The sequence below is a fragment of the Labrus bergylta genome, chromosome 20, assembly GCF_963930695.1.
Source record: "Labrus bergylta chromosome 20, fLabBer1.1, whole genome shotgun sequence".
Lineage (NCBI taxonomy): Eukaryota > Metazoa > Chordata > Actinopteri > Labriformes > Labridae > Labrus > Labrus bergylta.
This window is the reverse complement of record NC_089214.1, coordinates 12,858,815-12,877,155: the sequence shown is the minus strand read 5'-3', so window position 1 is coordinate 12,877,155 and position 18,341 is coordinate 12,858,815. Positions and strand designations below refer to the sequence as shown.

The window sequence follows — 18,341 nt, the reverse complement described above, 5'->3', positions numbered from 1 at the left end:
TGAAGTGTCCAAAGCACATATTTAACACTGTGGGAGTGAGAGCGAGTGGGAGAGAGAATGGGTTATGTGTGATGACTGATTGACTCTCAGAGTGTGTGAGCATGAGGCCCACACAACAGCAGGTGATCAGGATTAATAACTACAGGCTGTGTTATTAATGGCTTTGTGCTGTAATAAGAAAACTCATTTTTCACTCTGGAGAACCTAAAGGTTAGGATGAGAAATGACCAAAACAGGTAAAGCGTAATAGCTCTCACCCTATCAGAAACATGCGACCTCAGTGCCACTGTCACAGCTAAGGTGTTCATCTTTATGTATGACATTATTGAATCCAAACTGCACACTTTATTCTGGCTGACAGTGATTTAATTCACCTTTAAATGAAAGTGTTTCCCCTCCCTCCCTCGTTTCAGACCTCTTCTCCTCTGCACCTTAGGAGGGCAGCGCGGAGGGGGGAAAAAAAAAAATCAATTTGCCATAAAATTAGTTATCAAACCTTTTCTCAGAAGGTTGCAAAGCGACGTATGTGGCGGCTTCTAATTTATTTTTTCAATTTATCTTAAACGTGAATCAGATCAAAGACACTTACTGACAAGACACTGATTTAGCGTCTTCTCTGCAGGCTGGACTCCTTAAGCTCTCTGAAGCGCTCCAATCGGCACTCAGCAGAGATTTTTCCTTGGGTGGAGTGGGTCTGAGTTTTCAGGTAAAAGAAACCGACATTGATTTCTGAAGAATTCACAATAGTGTGCTTCTTTAAAGAAAGGTGAGGTAAATATAGAGGTTTTCTAGTTGCCAAGTAACTTTAGAAACAATTGATTTTACTGATAAAAAGGCGACAGCACAATTATGAGGACTTTCTGTGGCTTAGACTTCACATGGTAAACAATCTCTCAAGCATGAGAAACACATTTTATCTCCAATGTTTGATAAGCAGCGGTCGTGTTTAAGTTTATTTGAGCAAAACACGAAATCCCTGCAGCGCTGATGTTCCATAGCCATGACAGAAGACGAGGGACAGAGTTGGAAAAAAAAAAGTTAATTAAAAAGCTCAGTAATGGGGCGATGGTGACGCAGTGGTTAGTGCGCGCGCCCCATGTATAGAGGCTGTAGTCTTCCAGGCAGGCGGCCCAGGTTCGAGTCCAGCCTGTGGCTCCTTTCCCGCATGTCATTCCCCTCTCTGTCTCTCCCTGATTTCTGACTCTGTCCACTGTCCTAGCTCTCCATTAAAGGAAAAAAAAAGCCCAAAAATAAATCTTTCAAAAAAAAAAAAAAAAAAAAAGCTCAGTAACATGTTTTTCAACCAAACTTTCTGTAGCCTCTTACCGTTCAGCCACTTGGAGTTGTACTGTGCGGTGCGCAGTGGCGGCAGGCCTCCGAGGCTGCGATAGATGGCGGGGTCTCGCCCAGAGAAGTCCATGGCCGTGGCAGCGTACAGCTCCCCACTGGAAGTGATGAGGGCGGTGGAGTTGTGGAGCGGGTTGTAGGGACACCTCGCCATCCCGCTGATCTGATCGTGGATTTCTGTCAAGTTTGTCAGCTTCATTTATAAAAAAAAAAAAAAGAAAAGAAAGGGAGACAATTGTAACGGATAATTAGGCACTGAACGGATGTAACCTCGACTCTAGAAAGAGAAAATGAGCTTGATTGCTTGGAATAATCTTCTGAGACAAGTGACCTTCAGATGCGTTCTCGTGTTATTTCGGAAAAAAAAAAAAAGAAAAAAAAACGGCTCTTTGTCAAACCTGCAGAAAAATATAAGAGAGGGCATCAGAGGGCAACATTAAAATGCAAACCGCAGAAGTCTGGTTCTGCTTTGTTTGTTGCTGCCAATATGCAAATAATGCAAGCAGGAAAATAAAAAGCCCCCATCTCATTATGTTTTGTTTGGTTTACATCCACTGCCAAACACACACAAAGATATATGTGAGCACAAACCTTCAGGAGCAGAAAAAAACATAATCAGAGAACACATTTAGAATCATTAGCAGCGTATAACACACAAATGGAGCAGCTGCTTTAAGTCCAATGTTAAGAAACCATCTGCTAAGAAAGTGAAAAAGGCCCGAACCAGACTTCTTCAATAAAATAACCCTCTGGCTGCAGTGTGTCATTGGTTTGTAAAGAAAAAAAAAACATCTGCTTGTCTGGTTATAACATTATTATACCACATCTTTGAGAAGCCTCTCTGAGCCTAAAAGAGGCTTCATGTGAGATCCAGTAGTCCTCCGTATTCTGTCTTTGAATGTGAGGCCAAATCCGACTCCCTGCATTTCCAAAATACTTTTACAGCATGACCCTGGCTTAGCCCTGACACACTGCACCGGGTCCTGGTTAAGAAGAAATATACAAGGCACAGCTCAGTGACTCAGCCCTGAATACTAAAGCGGAGCAATGCATTTTTTATATCCAGGATGTAATTATATTTTATGGTGCAAAAATAAACACAGTATCCGAGGATTAGCTCATGGTTTGTGCTTCCGTCCAAGTTCATCTGAATTCTGAGGGCACGTGCATGACGAGAAGTTAAAAGATTGCACTAATCTCCGGGTTTTGAATTGCTCGGAGTATCATTTAAATCATTCAATTTGTAATTACTTTTATACTAAGCAAGGTTACCACATTTGCGGCTCCCCTCTGCTCATGCGGAGGATCTCTTTGTGGATCTTTTGTTGCACGTTCTGAATCATCTTAATGCGGCTCTTCCACAGAGGAGGAGGCCAGACTCCATTCAGGCCATGTGTCATGAAAACCGGCGACTTCTTTGTATAATTTCCTGCCGATTTAGATCAAGGATTCTGTTGATTCTGCCGCCTCTGCTCCATCAGAACCACAACACAACAGAGCTTCCCTGTCTCAGCCCTGCAGAGCCAAGATGAAAGCCCGGTATTGATGGGTCTGGTTCCGTGTGCCGGAATAGCCGTTTTTTTGGGGGTCAATTGGGTCATTTAGAATAAGAAGAGGCGAGCTGATACATGGGTGGACTGCAGAGCCTCCGTTGCATTTTGAAGAAGGGAAGTGAAAGTCATCTCTATAGTGCACCCAGCAGCTGTGCGGGGAGGACACCGAAGTGACTTTGAATGCCTCTGATAGAGACGCTTTCTGAAAGAGACAGCTCACACAGACCGCTGTGAGAGCCAGTTGGGTGCTATGTATGGTTGCTACTGAGACACTACAGTGGCTATTGAGGGATTTTTTTTTTTTTTTTAACAACCCACTATGACAGGAAATCCAGCCATCAGCTTCATTTATAAGCACGACTTGAGACGTGGCGGTAGACAGGATTTTCATTGATGAGTCATTGTGACCGGCTGGCCAATGACGCATCCTAACAGCTATCGTGAACATGTGAACCGAACCGATGAGTTGTCACAATAAATTCTGTTGTTGTACATAACGACTCGGTGCCGAGCATACTTCTCAAACGAAGTGCAATCATCACTGCCGTCAGCTTTATCATCACCATTTAAACACTACATGCCTTGTTACAGTAGAGCGACAGCTTCCTTACTTACCTCTTCAACAACTACTTTCAAAGTTCTGTGAGTAAAAAGAAAGTTTCATAATTATTTTTAACTAGAGTTGACTGGAGTTCAATGAGAATTCCAATAATGACCGCGGAGTAACTATGAAGCTGGCCAGCACATAATTCAGATTCAGTTAAGTTTTAAGGCCGACAACTAAAACAAAAAAATACTAACTTTGGTTTGTTCGAGTTGGGAAGAAAAGAATCCTCCACTACAAACCTACATAACTATCCTGTAATTTTGCTGTAACACTGATGTTTCCATAGAGACTCCAGGGGGTGAAAAAAACAAACACATTTAGCTCAAGGTGCCAGTTCCCCCGGTAGTCTAAGCCTATAGCAGCATAACTAAGAGCTGGTCTATACCAGCACTAACTATAAGATTTATCAAAAAGGAAAGTTTTAAGTCTATTCTTAAAACTTTGAGAGTTTGGTTTGGAGAGAAATTATTTTTCTGTATCTCCAGTACTGCATGTATGGCAAACATCGACAATAAATATGACATTGACTTTAAAGAACAGAATCCACAAACTCAAATGAACTTTTTCATGAAAGAAAAGACCATTGATACAGTATCTTCTTCAGAGTATGAGATTATTTAAGGATCGATATGTTCCCTTTTTGTGCCTTAATGTAAAGAAATGCAGCGGCTTAATTTCTTAGTTAACGACTTTTATTCCGTTATCATCGTCAGTGGCAGCGTGCCTAAAAGTCAGAGAAATTAACAGCCATGTGAATCTAAAACCTCAGAGCACTTATTAAACTAATAGAGTATGCTGCCTCTTCTCTGTTCATTCATCACAGCTGATAGTTAATCTGTCAGAGCGGGATGCTTCTGTTGTTGCTCCGCCCAACCAGTGTTTCACATTAATGGACGTTCAGTGGGTAAACATGACAGCGTCTGATAAAATACTGCTATAATAATGTCATGACATTTCCACTATATGTATTTTCACAGCAGTAAACAGTCATTATGAGCCTGTGACCTTTGGGTGCAGTGCTTTTGGACAAAAAATAAATGTCAGCGTAATAGTAAACTTGTGCCGCCTGCTCCTCTGAAATCCCACAAAAGAAGGCGTGTGGATATTTGATAAGTTTCTAAGGTAAGCACAAGGCGCTGACATTTTAAGTGTTGGTCTTTGCTCTACTTCACAGAGCACTTGTCAGCTGCAATATGTGGATAAAAAAAAAAAAAGTTTCTTATCTGACACTTTAGTTCACGAGAATGAAACATGTTTATTAGCACTAAATGCTTTTGTAGTGAAATGACAGGCTGGCAGCGAGTTCCAAACTGATGGTGAGTGCAGAAAAAAAAAAAACTTTTGACACCCTCACTGCTTGTGCTGAGTCACAAAAGAAACTTTAAACAAGTCTGACTAAACATCCATTTAAATCACGGGATTAAAGCTGTAAAAAAAATAAAAAATAAATAGAAATATGAGAGAGGACTGAGACAAAGAACAGAAGCTAAATAACTGCATTGACTCATGAAGGAGCTCAAAGCAGCACAAACGAGACCAGGATGTGTTTACCTGTGGGCGAATGTCATAATTACCGCAAGTAATGAGCTTAAGGCAACATTTTGATTACCACGTTTAACAAGTTTGAGGGAACACGACTTCTCCAATAACCCTCCAATAACAAGATTCATCTTATAATTAGTCTACATCCCCGAGTGCACAACAGAAGAGACGGGAGCTTGCAACAATAGATCGTACTGTACTTCCTGCGATATCAAGATCCTGACTCAATCACACCTCCGTTAAATGTGCTGATCAACCTTCGCCTCTCCTCCTCACTTTGTTGATTAAGTTAACACTTCAATCTTTGATATTTGCATTTCAATCAGGCTTAATCAGGCTGAAATATCATTGTCAATGATGTATTAAGTTGTGTTCTTTGGGTAATAGGGTGTCCATTCTAATAAATGTGACATTCATAAAGCGGGGGGAAAAAAAAAAACCCCTACGGCTGCTGTTGACTTTAATACAGCAATAAAACATGGAGGGGGGGGGACTTGTTGAGGGACTCCTTCATGCCACAGGCGTCGGAGAGACATTAGCATTTTTGATCGCTGTTTTAGCTTGTGTTGCGGTACTAAATTCATTAATTTAGAAACACAACACATCATTGGAAATTATATAATTTTATATTTTTTTAGCCAGGGAAAATCCTTCATTATTATTTATTTTTTTAAGATATTCTTTTGGGCCATTTTTGCCTTTATCAGATAGGACAGCTGAAGAGCGACGGGAAATGCTGAGAGGGGAGAGAGTGGGTTAGGGATGACATGCAGCAAAGGGCCGAGGCCAGATATAACCCATGGTTGCTGTGGCAAAGTCTATAGCCTCTGGTAACGTTTGTTTAACAGCAACAATTGTGGGGACAAGTGACCTTTATGGTATGAAGGTAAATATAGTAAAACGCTTGCACCACAAGAAAAGGTCATTTCAGTCAGTTACACTTGTTCTCCACAGAAACACCTATTCATGGTTAGCTTACTGTACATTAGATTAAGTTAGCTAATGTTAAGCTACAATACAAAGATAGCTAGCTAGAACGTCCAAACCTGAATGTGTTGAAAAGTCAGAAATCTACTGTTCATGTGTCACCTAATCGTTAGAATGAGGGAAAATATGTTGAATCTTCTGTGAAAAGTTAGTTCTACTTCAACATGTGTGTCTCCTGCATGGTGAATTTTCAAACTAAAAAAAAAAGTTATTTCCAATGAAAAAGGGAACAAACAACATACAACCCAAAGCCAGTACTGTTTGTAAAAATATACGTTTTTAACAATAACCTGGCTTGCAAGGGCAGCGGCGAGAATGTTAGCAGCTTATGTTTCCAGCAACAGTGCAAGCCGGACCATTATTTTTTACTGGATATTAAAATGTCTCTCAAATGTTAGAATGAAAAAAAGACCAACTGACATACTTGGGATTTACGTGGTAAGAAGATAAAGAAGTCTAGTTAGACAAAAGTAGATCTGTAGGAAAAGGAGGCTCAAAAATGAAACTGTTGTTTTTACCGTTCGGTTGGTGCAGATGGGAGTGAAGGCGTTGGTTCCACAGGTAAACAGCCTGTTCCCATTCACCAGCAGCACCCTGATGTAGTTCTGGCACTCCTCCTGTGGAGAAAACACAAGCGAATCACAGTTAGCGGTGGGCATGCAGCGGCGTCCTTATCTATCCATTGACAAGCCGCAGCATTAGGCAGAGGGACAAAATTACACTTTGTGCCAATAAACAAGACAAACACCTGCAGCCGCGGGAGGGCTACTCTCAAACGTGGCCAAGCTTGACAGAGTTAAATCAAGGCTAATGCCCACACGGCTTAGCCATGTCACATCTTAATTCAGCAGGGGCCAGATTTGGAGGGGGATCTGAATGAGGTGGAGAACAGATAAATGCAGCGGGCATGGGACAGAACCTCTCAGGATTAGTTTAGAAAATTGCCTCGGCTTTGTTGGCTTGTCAAAAAGTGGAAATGAAAGTGTAGCCTCTCATATGCTTCAGTCAAGCATGTTCCCTTTTAGCCTGCTTTCTACATTAATCAATTCAAACCACTTTTCTCTAAATTATGCTGAAGTACACGCTCATCACTCTTTTCTTGGCTCATGCCTCCTCTGAGGTTTTGGCCGTGGGTTTTTTTCGAGCAAACCACTCAGCACTGGTTAAAAAGCACACGGCAAATGCAGAGAGACAGAAGGAGTGAGTGACTGATTGAGTGATTGATTGCTGCTGAACATTGTGAACTCTCAACATTGCCGTCAGGCTTTTTTGTTGGGACTTCCATCAACAGAACTTCGAGCAAATATAACAACAGCAGTCGGCGTTCATGTCAGAGAGCGGCATTTGTTTTTGTGCCAGGACAAGGTAATAAACTCAAAGGGTCCCCTTCATGTGAAAGGGGCCACGGCTGGGCTGGTGAGGGCCCCTCGTAGATTTTTAAAACCTTGTAAATCTGCTATTGCCTGAGCCACTCGAGGGAGCCCAGGGCGACCCCCCTCCCCCCCTCCTCATCCTCCCCCTCTCAGGGGTCTGATTTAGGAGTGGGGCGCTCTGTAGAAGAGACGGAGGGAGGAAAGAGGGGAAGGCCTTTTATTTCCCCCTATCAAGACGGAGGTTGACTCGTAAAACAACTCGTTTCCTGGTGCTAAGCACAGCCTGAGCGTGAGTGTGTGTGTGTAGTGACACTTGTTATGAACGCTCATATATCTATGCAGTTTGTACAGCTCATTGCGTACTATGCGCTTGTGTATGTGCGTGCACAAGCTGGTGGTTGGTTTTGTGAGGTTTTGTCTGCATAATTCAATTCTTCTCCTGAGCTCGTTTCCTTGGTAAATAACGGCATATTTAATATTTGCACAGCCTCACAGTCTGGACTTGTTTATGAAAACTTCCTGACAAATGTTCCACGTCCATACTGTAATACAGAAGCCGTTACGCTTGGCTCTCTCTCACATTATAAAACAAAACAGGCAGCAATCAAGTCCTGTCAAGTCAATTCAACTCTCCATTCTTCCTCTGGTTAGAATAAATCAAACAGACAAGAGAAGAACGGACGTGTGCATTAAGGCGGGAAAAAAAAATTACAATCACTTGTAAACTCACTCAAGGCACGGGCACGGTATCCTCGTAATAGCTTAAGCGATGGTATATAGCTGCATGCTGAGCTAGGTAATAAACCATCGAAAGCCCTGTCAACTGCGGGAGAATGAAGTCTTCTAATGCTATTCTTAGTGTACATCACAGGAGCTGATCCTCAGAGGGGAACAGTGAGAAAAACAATTCAACTGTCTCATATAGCAGAGGCTCTCAAGGACTGAAGTAGCTTTGGTCTGTAATTCAGAGCAGCTTTCTTGTGCTGGCCCGCCCGTGCATGCCTATTATGGGCCCCTAACCACCTTTCACAGGAGGATAAATACACAGCGGTGCGCACACACACACACACACACACACACACACACACACACACACACACACACACAGGGTTCAGGGCCGGGCAGCTCACATACAAGTCAAGTTCAGCTCTAAACCAGCTGTAGGCTAACCACACAGAAATATACAATATGCGCAAAAAGAAACTAGAAAAACAAAAGGAACTCTCTTCAAACAACGCCTGTAAATATTATTTAAGCTGTGGTTGGGGAAGCTTTTTATTTCACAAGTTGATTTAGATCCTTTTTCAGGATAATCTCATATACAAAGCAGGAATTCCCAATGCTAGGAACAGAGCATTGTGTTGCTTTCAGCCTACAATATGTTTCATCATAACTTGACATTTTTTATTTTTCGAGGGATGTTTGATTGTGATGTGTTCTCCCTATGAGATCTGTGATTTATTTCTGGTGAGGTTTGAGTGTTTCTTTAACCCTTAATGCAGCTCTGTAGCTCTGATGGAAAAGTCTTCTGCTCCCCTGGTAACCAGCCGTTGTTAATGTGCTATTTTTGTAAAGAAACAACAACAACAAAATGAAACCCATAAAAAGAAGCCTTAACCAATATCACCTGTTTTGAAAGCTGCAGTGTAGCAATTTAGAAAAGTGGGAAAGGTTTGCTTTTAGTTCTAGTTGTTTCAAGGGCGCGCTTACACGGGAACTCAGTTCATTAGTCGACACGAGGGCGGTGAAGAGATTTTGGTCTGAGAAAAACCGTTGTTATGATTTCATGAAATGTATCTAGGGTTTGGCTCTAAACCTTTTTGCCACATTAGTGGTACTGCTTGAGTAATGACAGTGTCGACTTTTGGGGTTGGTCAATCCTCTGGCTTCCTTGAAATTTCTCAATATGCCAAAATATTCACCAAAACAATGACAACCTAGAGACCCTACTTTGTGGTTTTTTGCGAATTAGCATACATCAATATCATGTCTGCTAAAAGAAGAAAGGAATGGTATTAAACATCATACAAAGTCTACATTTTGCGAATTAGAAGTTGTTAACATATCTGACAAATGAAATTAATTTTCAGAATCCAGATATTCTGATAAACATCATTAGACATAATGGAATTGTTCTGTGTTTACGAGTTGGCTACTTTTTGTTGCTACTTTGGTTTCTGGTCTCTTGTCTTTACCCAACCCCCCTACACACACACACACACACACACACACACACACACACACACACACACACACAGACACACACACACACAGACACACACACACAGACACACACACACACACACACACACACACACACACACACACACACAGACACACACACACACACACACACACAGACACACACACACACACACACACACACATACACACACACAGACACGCACACACACACACACACACACACACACACACACAGACACACACAGACACACACACACACACACACACACACACACACACACACACACACACAGACACACAGACACACACACACACACACACACACACACACACACACACACTCACACACACACACACAGACACACACACACACACACACACACAGACACACACACATCCCTTAATAGCTGGAAAAACTCTTTAAGTCGTCGACTCTTCAAACTTGTTTAAAACTTATAGATTCAGTAAGCTGCAGAGTAACACACACAAACTGCCCAACAGACTTGTAGTATTGCTTAATATGTAAATTATGTAACCTGAAACTTGTTTACTCACTTACTCATGAAGTAAAACTTTCCAAACAGGATGTTTTGTGGACAAAACCTACACTGGCACTTGTTTTTCTCTAGACAGTGATGAGTGTTTGATAAAGCAATATAACAGAGTGACAAATGCTAAGGCATCACTTAAACTTACCTCAGATTTTCCGCGGCTGAAGCAGGCTCCCTTGGTGAACTCGTCGCAGTGCCACTCAGCCTCCTGAGGGGAGAGAGAAAAAGCAGCGTCAGGCTTCCAATAAAGCATCAAGAAGAAGCAAACATCAGAAGCATTGTCACCATGAGCCACTTTGTAAAAGCACTCGGGAGCCCAAACAAAACAATGCCTGGCTCTCAACTGTGGCAAAAATCCCACCTTTAAAGTCAATCTGATGCCTGGTGACTTGATGTCTGAGATAGCTTGGCAATAAAAACGCCACAGAAGACAAGAAAATAGAGACGCAAATGTAATGGAAAACCAGCCTGCCATGAGTTGGAAGCCTAGATTTTCTGGGCGCTGAATATTCTTTGACTTGAGTGGGAGGATGGGATTAAAAAAAGAAGCAAATCTGACACTACATCTCCACTGCAATCTCCATCCCTTATATGCCCGCTCACACATATACACTTACAGCGAGCACATTTTTACATGCTGTGTTAAATACAGACACGGAATCCAATTAAGGTGCGAACCAGGAGGACGCCCTGAGAAATCGAGAGGTAAACGCTCACCAAGCCAAATGCCAATTTGATTTATGTGTGAGGGAGAAGGACGGATCTCAAGACACAACACACGAGTCCATGGGGTAGGATGTCAACATGATTTACATGTGTGGAAGAAACACAGGGATGCCTTTTCCTTTTTCAGGATAGAGCGGAGACAAAACCTTGACTCGTCTCCTCTGAGGGTGAAGACACCGGCATCCAATTTCTACAGTTTATTTTTCTGACCTCTGGGGGAATTTCTTATTGATAAAAGTTGGCTATTCATGAAATGAGTGTTGGCCCTGGGACGCTCCCTTTTAAGACATGAATAATTAGTCGTCACTGCCATCAGTTCTTTGTGAAAGAGAAAGCCTGAACACTGAGATACAAAAATAGTCTCCAATGCCCGTTGACCACTAGTAGAGCGAGGGATTTTATCCCTCAGATGGAGGGGGTTCATCTCAGGAGTGACCATTGACTCTATAAAACAATGTAGTCTCTGTGACAACACCCAGGGGTTTCTGAAGAGGCTTTTTTGAAACCAAACTATAATTGTTACCATATTGTAAATCCTGACCCAATCTAACTTTATGTTAACCTGGTAATAGGCAAAGAGGTGAATTAGCCCACCTATCAGTCAACTAAACCACGCCTGTTATTAAGCAAATGTGTGCAAGAATGGCTTTTAAAGCCAGCCTCAAGTGGACGCTTGATGAACTGCAGTTTTTTTTGCACTTTACCATTGGCTTCATTTTTCAATACCAGAGGTTTCTGCTTGGGCCTGAAGTAAAAAATAATGTGGAAGTCACAGAGCAATGTTTGCAAAATATTAAAGATGGTGGACAAAGAGTTATGATATGACATGAATAATACTTGTAATTGGACACACTGGCGAGCAGAAAAGCGGATGAAGCAGCTTCAATAAATGCATAACATTGTAGAGGTTTCGCACCATCCCATGATATTAACATCATCCTCTCCTCCCTCTCGCTCGCAGTGATTTTTCCTGAAGAATTAGCTGCTGCGTTTGCACATCAGCTCACCCTGACTTCTCGCAGAATTTAACGAGGAGGCTGGAGGGAAAAATTCCGAGTAAAGTTGGGGTGAAAAAAAATGTCCTTTTGCGCTTACAATTTCAGACATTTTCAACAGTGAAGTGCATGTGTGAAAGGGGCAAAGCGAATAAGACGTCACTGCCATCAGCTCTGGGTGAATAGCAGAGAGAGGAATGCCTCACAGAGAAACTGGGTGGTGAATTAATATCCTTAACACCTAGACATGAAAAGATGTCTCCAAAAGTATTCAACTCCTTCTTTTGCCACAGACACAGCTTTCTTGTGGTAATAATCTGGCTATTATCCAGAGGCCCGGGACTTCTCTCTCTGTGGGAATATAGTATAAATATCCAAAGCTGAAAGAGAATATTAGATTTCACCTTGGTATCAGGAATGTTTAATGCCAGGACAAGAGGGGGGAATGAAAGCTGAACCCCCCCCTCAGCACTTGAGAGAACTTCTTTCTGTTCTGTTTTGAGAAGAATTTGGGAGTTTTCTTGGTGTGTTTCATGACACGGCGTTTGCTTTCCACCTTGCTGGTCTTTGGGAGGTGTAGAATCCATATATGTGCACACACATGCACATAAATGCACACATAAGCAGTAACAGAAAGGAGCTGAGAGAGAGAGAGAGAGAGAGAGGGGGGGGGAGAGAGAGGGGTGTGTGGTACTATTCAGGGAGGATAAGATGAGGGGTATTAATGTGAGCTGGCTTCTCTCTTTCTACTGTGTCTGTTTGTGTGCATCTTTGTGTGTGTATGTGTGCATATGTGTGTCAGTTCACATTCCAGGCTGTAGCAGGCTATTCTGGGGGCCTTGCAGCCACCACAGAGACAAACCACACACATCAGCACAAGCATCGCCCCAGCTGACTCGAAAGTGGGCGAAGAAAAGTGCTTTCGCTAATCACATGGGGGAAGGAAACCTGTTAATGGCTCTGAACACTTACTCACTCATGTTCAGTGTTAAAATCAATCATAATACAATGCAAAGCTACAACTTGAGATCAAAGTAATGGGAGAAAAGTGGCTGCTTTTATGATTACAGGGCGATTATGTGATTTATCATGATCCAAAATAGGTCAAAGAAGGTTTTCAGAGTACTATAAATTCTCCCATTACATCTTTGAGGTGTCAACTTTATGGCTACTGAAGGCGGTGATGTCCATAAGCCTCTAAGTGGGGGATGTGCTGGCATCATTGACCACTTAAGCCGCCCTGAACTGCTCTAAATGATCCATAGTAAAGAACAGAAACACAGCCATGCAGAGGAGAGAGCCAGTGTCATTAAGACACATTAAAAGCTCATTAACGTGCTATTGTTGAGCCGCTGTGCTCCAAAGATGAATCTGTCCTTTACGGAAATATGTCTGGAATGTGCTGTCGTTAAATAATAATTCTTGGCTTTATCGGAAGAAGCTGCTTCACAAAAGACCCCCCTTTTTGTCCCGCGCCTTTGTCACCTATAAGAAACGGAAATAGAGACTTAGAGGGGAAACAAAGAAGATGAGAGAATAACAGCGGGCCGGGATTAAATTTAGTGGGCCGAGCATGGTGGTGAATTGGCTAGAGATGGAAAAAGTATATCCACGATGACACTGTAATCATGTGTGGATATTGCAGGAGGAAATATACAGCTCATACTGAGGAGGATAATTATAGTTCATTACAAGTGGTAATCTTGAAAGTTTTGGTCATCATTTTCATCCAGTATGACAACATCCTATTCACTAAAGTAATGGGAAAGATAAGGCTGACGTCTAAACTATTTATCTGGAGGTAAAACCAGAAAACTTTCAATTAGAAGAGAACAAAGCCATTGGATATCACCTATTGTTCTGTGAACCACATTTATAAGCTACAAGTTTGGATTTTGTAGCTAATGCCATCTTTGTTACTGGATACAGAAGTGACCGTGATTGGACAGCAGGGATGTGTTTCACATTGGTACATCTCTCACGGTCCACAAGCTGCCATTGGTAGTGACAAGTGGCAATATTGTAAAACACACCCTTTGTAATCCTGTATTTTACTTTAAGTGGGAGAAGAGCTTGGAAATAAAAATCATGCTGTATTGAAGAAGACCTGAAACATGTATTTTCAGAATGCGATTAATTCAACCCAATCTAAATCAGAAAACCCATAATGAGGAAGTTACTTTTTTTTTTTTTTTAATATTTATTTTTGGGCTTTTTGTGCCTTTAATGGAGAGATCGGACAGTGGAGTGAAGTTACATTTTTATGCTAATCAAACAATTATTTGTGCAAATACAAGAAGTTCAGTGGGAAGTTTCCATAGGAATGTATGGGGAAACATCTTTAAATGGTATACTATTTCCTTGTCAGGTCTGGTAAACTGTGATAAATGTTGAAGACACTGAAGAATTTGTGTAAAAACCACCCTGGTTTTCTTGCCATGGTTGGCTTTTCTTTTTTTCTCTTTTTTTTGGGGGGGGTGGGTGGGGTGTGTGGGGCTTGTCTCTTTCAGCCTAAATATAACTAACACATACTTGCCAAAACCACAAATGTAGACCCACATAGTAACACACCAGAGTAATCCTTTCAGCAAGATGAAACGTGATTAAGATGCAAACATTTCTAAAAGAGAACCATAAGGAATGTGGCACAAAAAAAAAAAAAAAAAACATTTGTTGCTTTAGGGTAGCTGAAGAAAATATTCGGTGTTTGGTGTGTCCTCCCTTTGTACTGTCCCCTGTAATGGGTACAATCCTCAAAGATGAACCATTGTGCCTCTTGTCAGCCCTCACACAGGGGGCTATTGTCAACACGAGGTGGGTGCAGGAGAGATACCAAGGGAGAGAGTGGGGCATGGAGGGAGTTAGAAAGACAGAGAAAAAGACAGAAAAATGACATAAAGACAGAATAAACAACAAAGAGTCCAACTAAGGAGTCAGCCAGAACAAGGGAGATAGTGTGGGCAGATTTAAGTAGTCAGAGAGACAGAGGAGGGAGTGAGGAGCTGAATTCCAAAGCAGCACTGTTTCCAGACATGATATTGAATATATTTTGCATAAAGAGGGTCCAGAGAACACACTCGCTGCTGACAGCTGTCTGACTTTATGAAACGCTTGGCTGTGTGTCTCATTACAAGGGGACGGCGGGTTGAGAGCGTGCGCCGGACAAATCCTGCCGAGGAAAATCTAATCTGTTTTATGAATAGCTGATATTACCTTTTGATGTGCTGGCACAATATTTACTATTCAGTATGATGTCTGCTGATGTAAGCAGCAGATAGATTTACACATGAAATTGCTCTTGATGTCATGTCTTAGGGAGGGTGTAGGTGTAAGTCACTACGCATATCATCATAAGAACATAAAAAAGTGCAGCAGAGACCCCCTGCTTAGCCTCATTCAACAAACCCTCTCCTTTAAAAATGGCGTCAGACTCCATTATATATCGCTAAACTTGCCTGTGTCGGTATCTCCTATCCCATTCATGCTTTTGATTCTATGCATTTAAATAGCCCAGTTAGAGCGCTCTAGTAATTGAATCAGCAATGCTCATAGAGCTATGGAGGACGCTTTCTGTTAGCTACTGATTAGCAAGGCTAATTGTCCGTCTGATAAAGTGTAATTGCGAGAGACAGGCCCATGAAATACAACATATGTGACTGCAGAGCCCTTTTGTTTTTCTTCCGAGTCCTCGTCCTTCTTAATGGCACAACAATAAGAGGGGAAGTGAAGAAAAATGGAGGCACTATGTACATCTAAACACCGCGCAGTGCCTGTTGCCAAGGGGAGCTGTTATGGATAGCGTTTCCATGAGCCACGGCTGGAGGAAAGATAGAGGCTGTCGTGTATCTACTATTTTTTTCTGCTCCAGTCGTGCTGTATTGAATGGTGAACAATGCCGGTGATCCTCCTCATCCCTGTGCTTATTGACTAATGCTGTGCCACGGTGTAACTGTTAAAGCTCAGCCTCTGTCTGCATCCTGTTTTTCGATTTAGCAAAAAAGAAATCAACCTAATATTGAACCATTAAATAGTGTGTTTTTTTCTTCTTTCTTCATGTCTTCTTACATTAGCATCAATTCTAAGAATATCGTGTATCAAACAAGCTCTCATTGAGCTTGCAAATGAGACGAGGACCAGCATGAAAGCCAGTTTTTAGACCAGGTGAACACGGGGAAAACACTGAGATAAAAAATTGGGTTATTAGGGTATCCAACGACATCAATGGACAGTATTTTAGGGAGCTCAGGGGCAGGCAGAAACACAAGCCTGAGTGGTGAATTGAGCTGATTTGGCCATTCATCAGCCAGGGCAACACAATGGGAAATTAAACACAATGCAAATGAGGAAGAGCCAATTCATCAGTGTTTGTCCGCTCTCTGCAGTGGGCCATTGAAGGTGGATAATGGTGAAGCCAGGGTTGATTCGCATGCCCGGGGTTGGCAGCAGCTGAGTGCAGAGAGCTGAATGAAGGATAAGAGGGGGCAGGAGGACAATACTGAACAGACGTGTGTTAATAATGGCATTCACCTGTAGATGTAGGAAGGATACTATTTTGTGTAGCTTTTGCTCATATGGTCCATTCTTTGCCTCGCTCTATATGTCTTGTTAGCTGTGCATGCTGCAGAGTTTAGTCCTTTTTTCTTCTTGTACTACTCAAAAGTTTGAAAGTGGAGCAAGAGGAAGAGTATCAACCTTTTCTGTTCTTGACAGTATTTTTTTCCACATCAGTGAGGATGAGGCTAGAGGTTGACGGGAAGAGAAAGGCCTCTTCAGGCTGTTGAGATGCTGCAGAAAAGGATTCTAAGTACCAGATATTAACTCCAATCAAAGCCATTGGGACGGCTGACTCATGTCTCAACCTTGACTTGTCCCACTTTAACCCCCCATTGCATTTCAGTTTGAGTGCATGCTCCAATGTTCAAGATCGTTTTCTACTTATTATGTTCGCCATCTTCCTTTTATGAAACATCTCTCGGTCAGTTCCACATCAAATATAAAGCCGTTATAAATGTATTGACAATGCTCATTTACTCAATTTCTCCGCGCTGTTGGCTCAGCTGTCAAAACGTTTGATTTGGAAGAAAAATGTCCACTATGAGAAATATATGTACAAGAAGGGCAACCTCTCTTGTTGTAGTTTCTAAACAGAAATTTAAAAAATGCCAAATGTGGACTTTTAGGTTGTTTTGGGGATTGTGTACGTAATACCTTATATATGTATGGACAGTGGTTTTTTATGTTATTGACAGTTTACTAGCACACCTGCAAACATTCTTCAGTACACGGTATTATTAGTATTTTATTTCTACTTCTTGATTGGATTTGAAACAATAAACTCAAACTCATAACTAATATACTATAATGATTGTGTTCTCCAGATGTGTGTATATTTCCTTGTATGAACCTTTATATTTGCTATAAATGACCAAAATCTTGCAACTCCAAGGACTTAACGAACGCTATATCGGAGGGATTGACCTCCAAATAACCAGGGACAATGAAAGCCTAAAAGTTCTCTGATGCCTTAAGATCAACTCTTCTAATAAAGGTCCCCTCTCTCTGTCTCTTTCTATCTCTTTTCCTCTCTTCAACTTCTGATGTTCTTGGCTTTCTTTCCAATTTCTTATTACCACCAAGCAAGTAGAGCATTTACTGGGGAGATTACGGTTGCTTGGGCTCAGGCTCAATCGATCCCTGAGTCTCAACTCGATACGTGCAGGATGGACCAGCAGTGTTTAGCTACCACCCAGAGTGTCACTGCTCTCTAAACCCTCCCTTAGACACTGGTAAGACAAGTAGTCAGGGTTCATTTTCCAGCTTGAAAACAACTCTTCATACCCCAAACCAAGGGCGGGAGAAGTGGCTGGGATTCAGGGAAAAGGAGACATTGATGGCTGCTGTTTTCATAAATGGTTCACGCATGTATGTACAAGATAAGATCAGACTGCCATCGATCATATGGTAATTCTATCCACCTCTTTAGAGTATCAAAAGCTGTTTGTATTACATTGACTCTAATCCGTGTGCTCTGTCAAACCTTGCACAGCCTCCGTCTTAGTGCTGCCAGCCATGCGAGAGCAAATCACTGCCATTGGGCATTATCTGACAGGGCTGATGCATGGGGATGGGGTGAAATCACAAAGACATGCGTAGGTGTAGCTTTTAGCTCGCTTTGCTTCTGCGGGGGGGGGGGGGGGGGGAGAGAAGCACATGCAACTCTTTGAAAGTCAATGAAAAAAACGCAAAATATATGGAAAGCCTGCTTTTTCTGAAACTTTCTTCGCTCTCTCTATGCCGCATTCCCTCGTTAATTTATTAGATCAATCAGCAATGCATGTAATTTGAGCAGAGAAACTGTGCCAAAAGGGAAATTCATTTAAGTCTTTCATATCCAACAACAATAAGAATGACAAATATATGTAAACCCAGCCACAGAGGCGAACAAATTAATCTCC

The 18,341-nt window shown here is 41.9% G+C and overlaps 1 protein-coding gene across 3 annotated transcripts in view; it reads right to left on the bottom strand.

Annotated features, from left to right (window-relative positions):
• sema5a (sema domain, seven thrombospondin repeats (type 1 and type 1-like), transmembrane domain (TM) and short cytoplasmic domain, (semaphorin) 5A) overlaps nucleotides 1–18,341 on the bottom strand; it is a 127,373-nt gene that overhangs the window by 58,557 nt on the left and 50,475 nt on the right. For all 3 annotated transcript variants that reach the window (XR_002278352.3, XR_002278353.3, XM_020645593.3), the window contains exons 5-7: nucleotides 10,311–10,373; nucleotides 6,555–6,653; nucleotides 1,327–1,540 (exon numbers count right to left, since the gene is read on the bottom strand). Coding sequence is in view for 1 of the 3 variants with exons in the window: in XM_020645593.3 (XP_020501249.1) it covers nucleotides 1,327–1,540; nucleotides 6,555–6,653; nucleotides 10,311–10,373 (376 nt within the window). In the remaining 2 variants the exon portion in view is untranslated. The remainder of the gene's footprint in view (nucleotides 1–1,326; nucleotides 1,541–6,554; nucleotides 6,654–10,310; nucleotides 10,374–18,341) is intronic.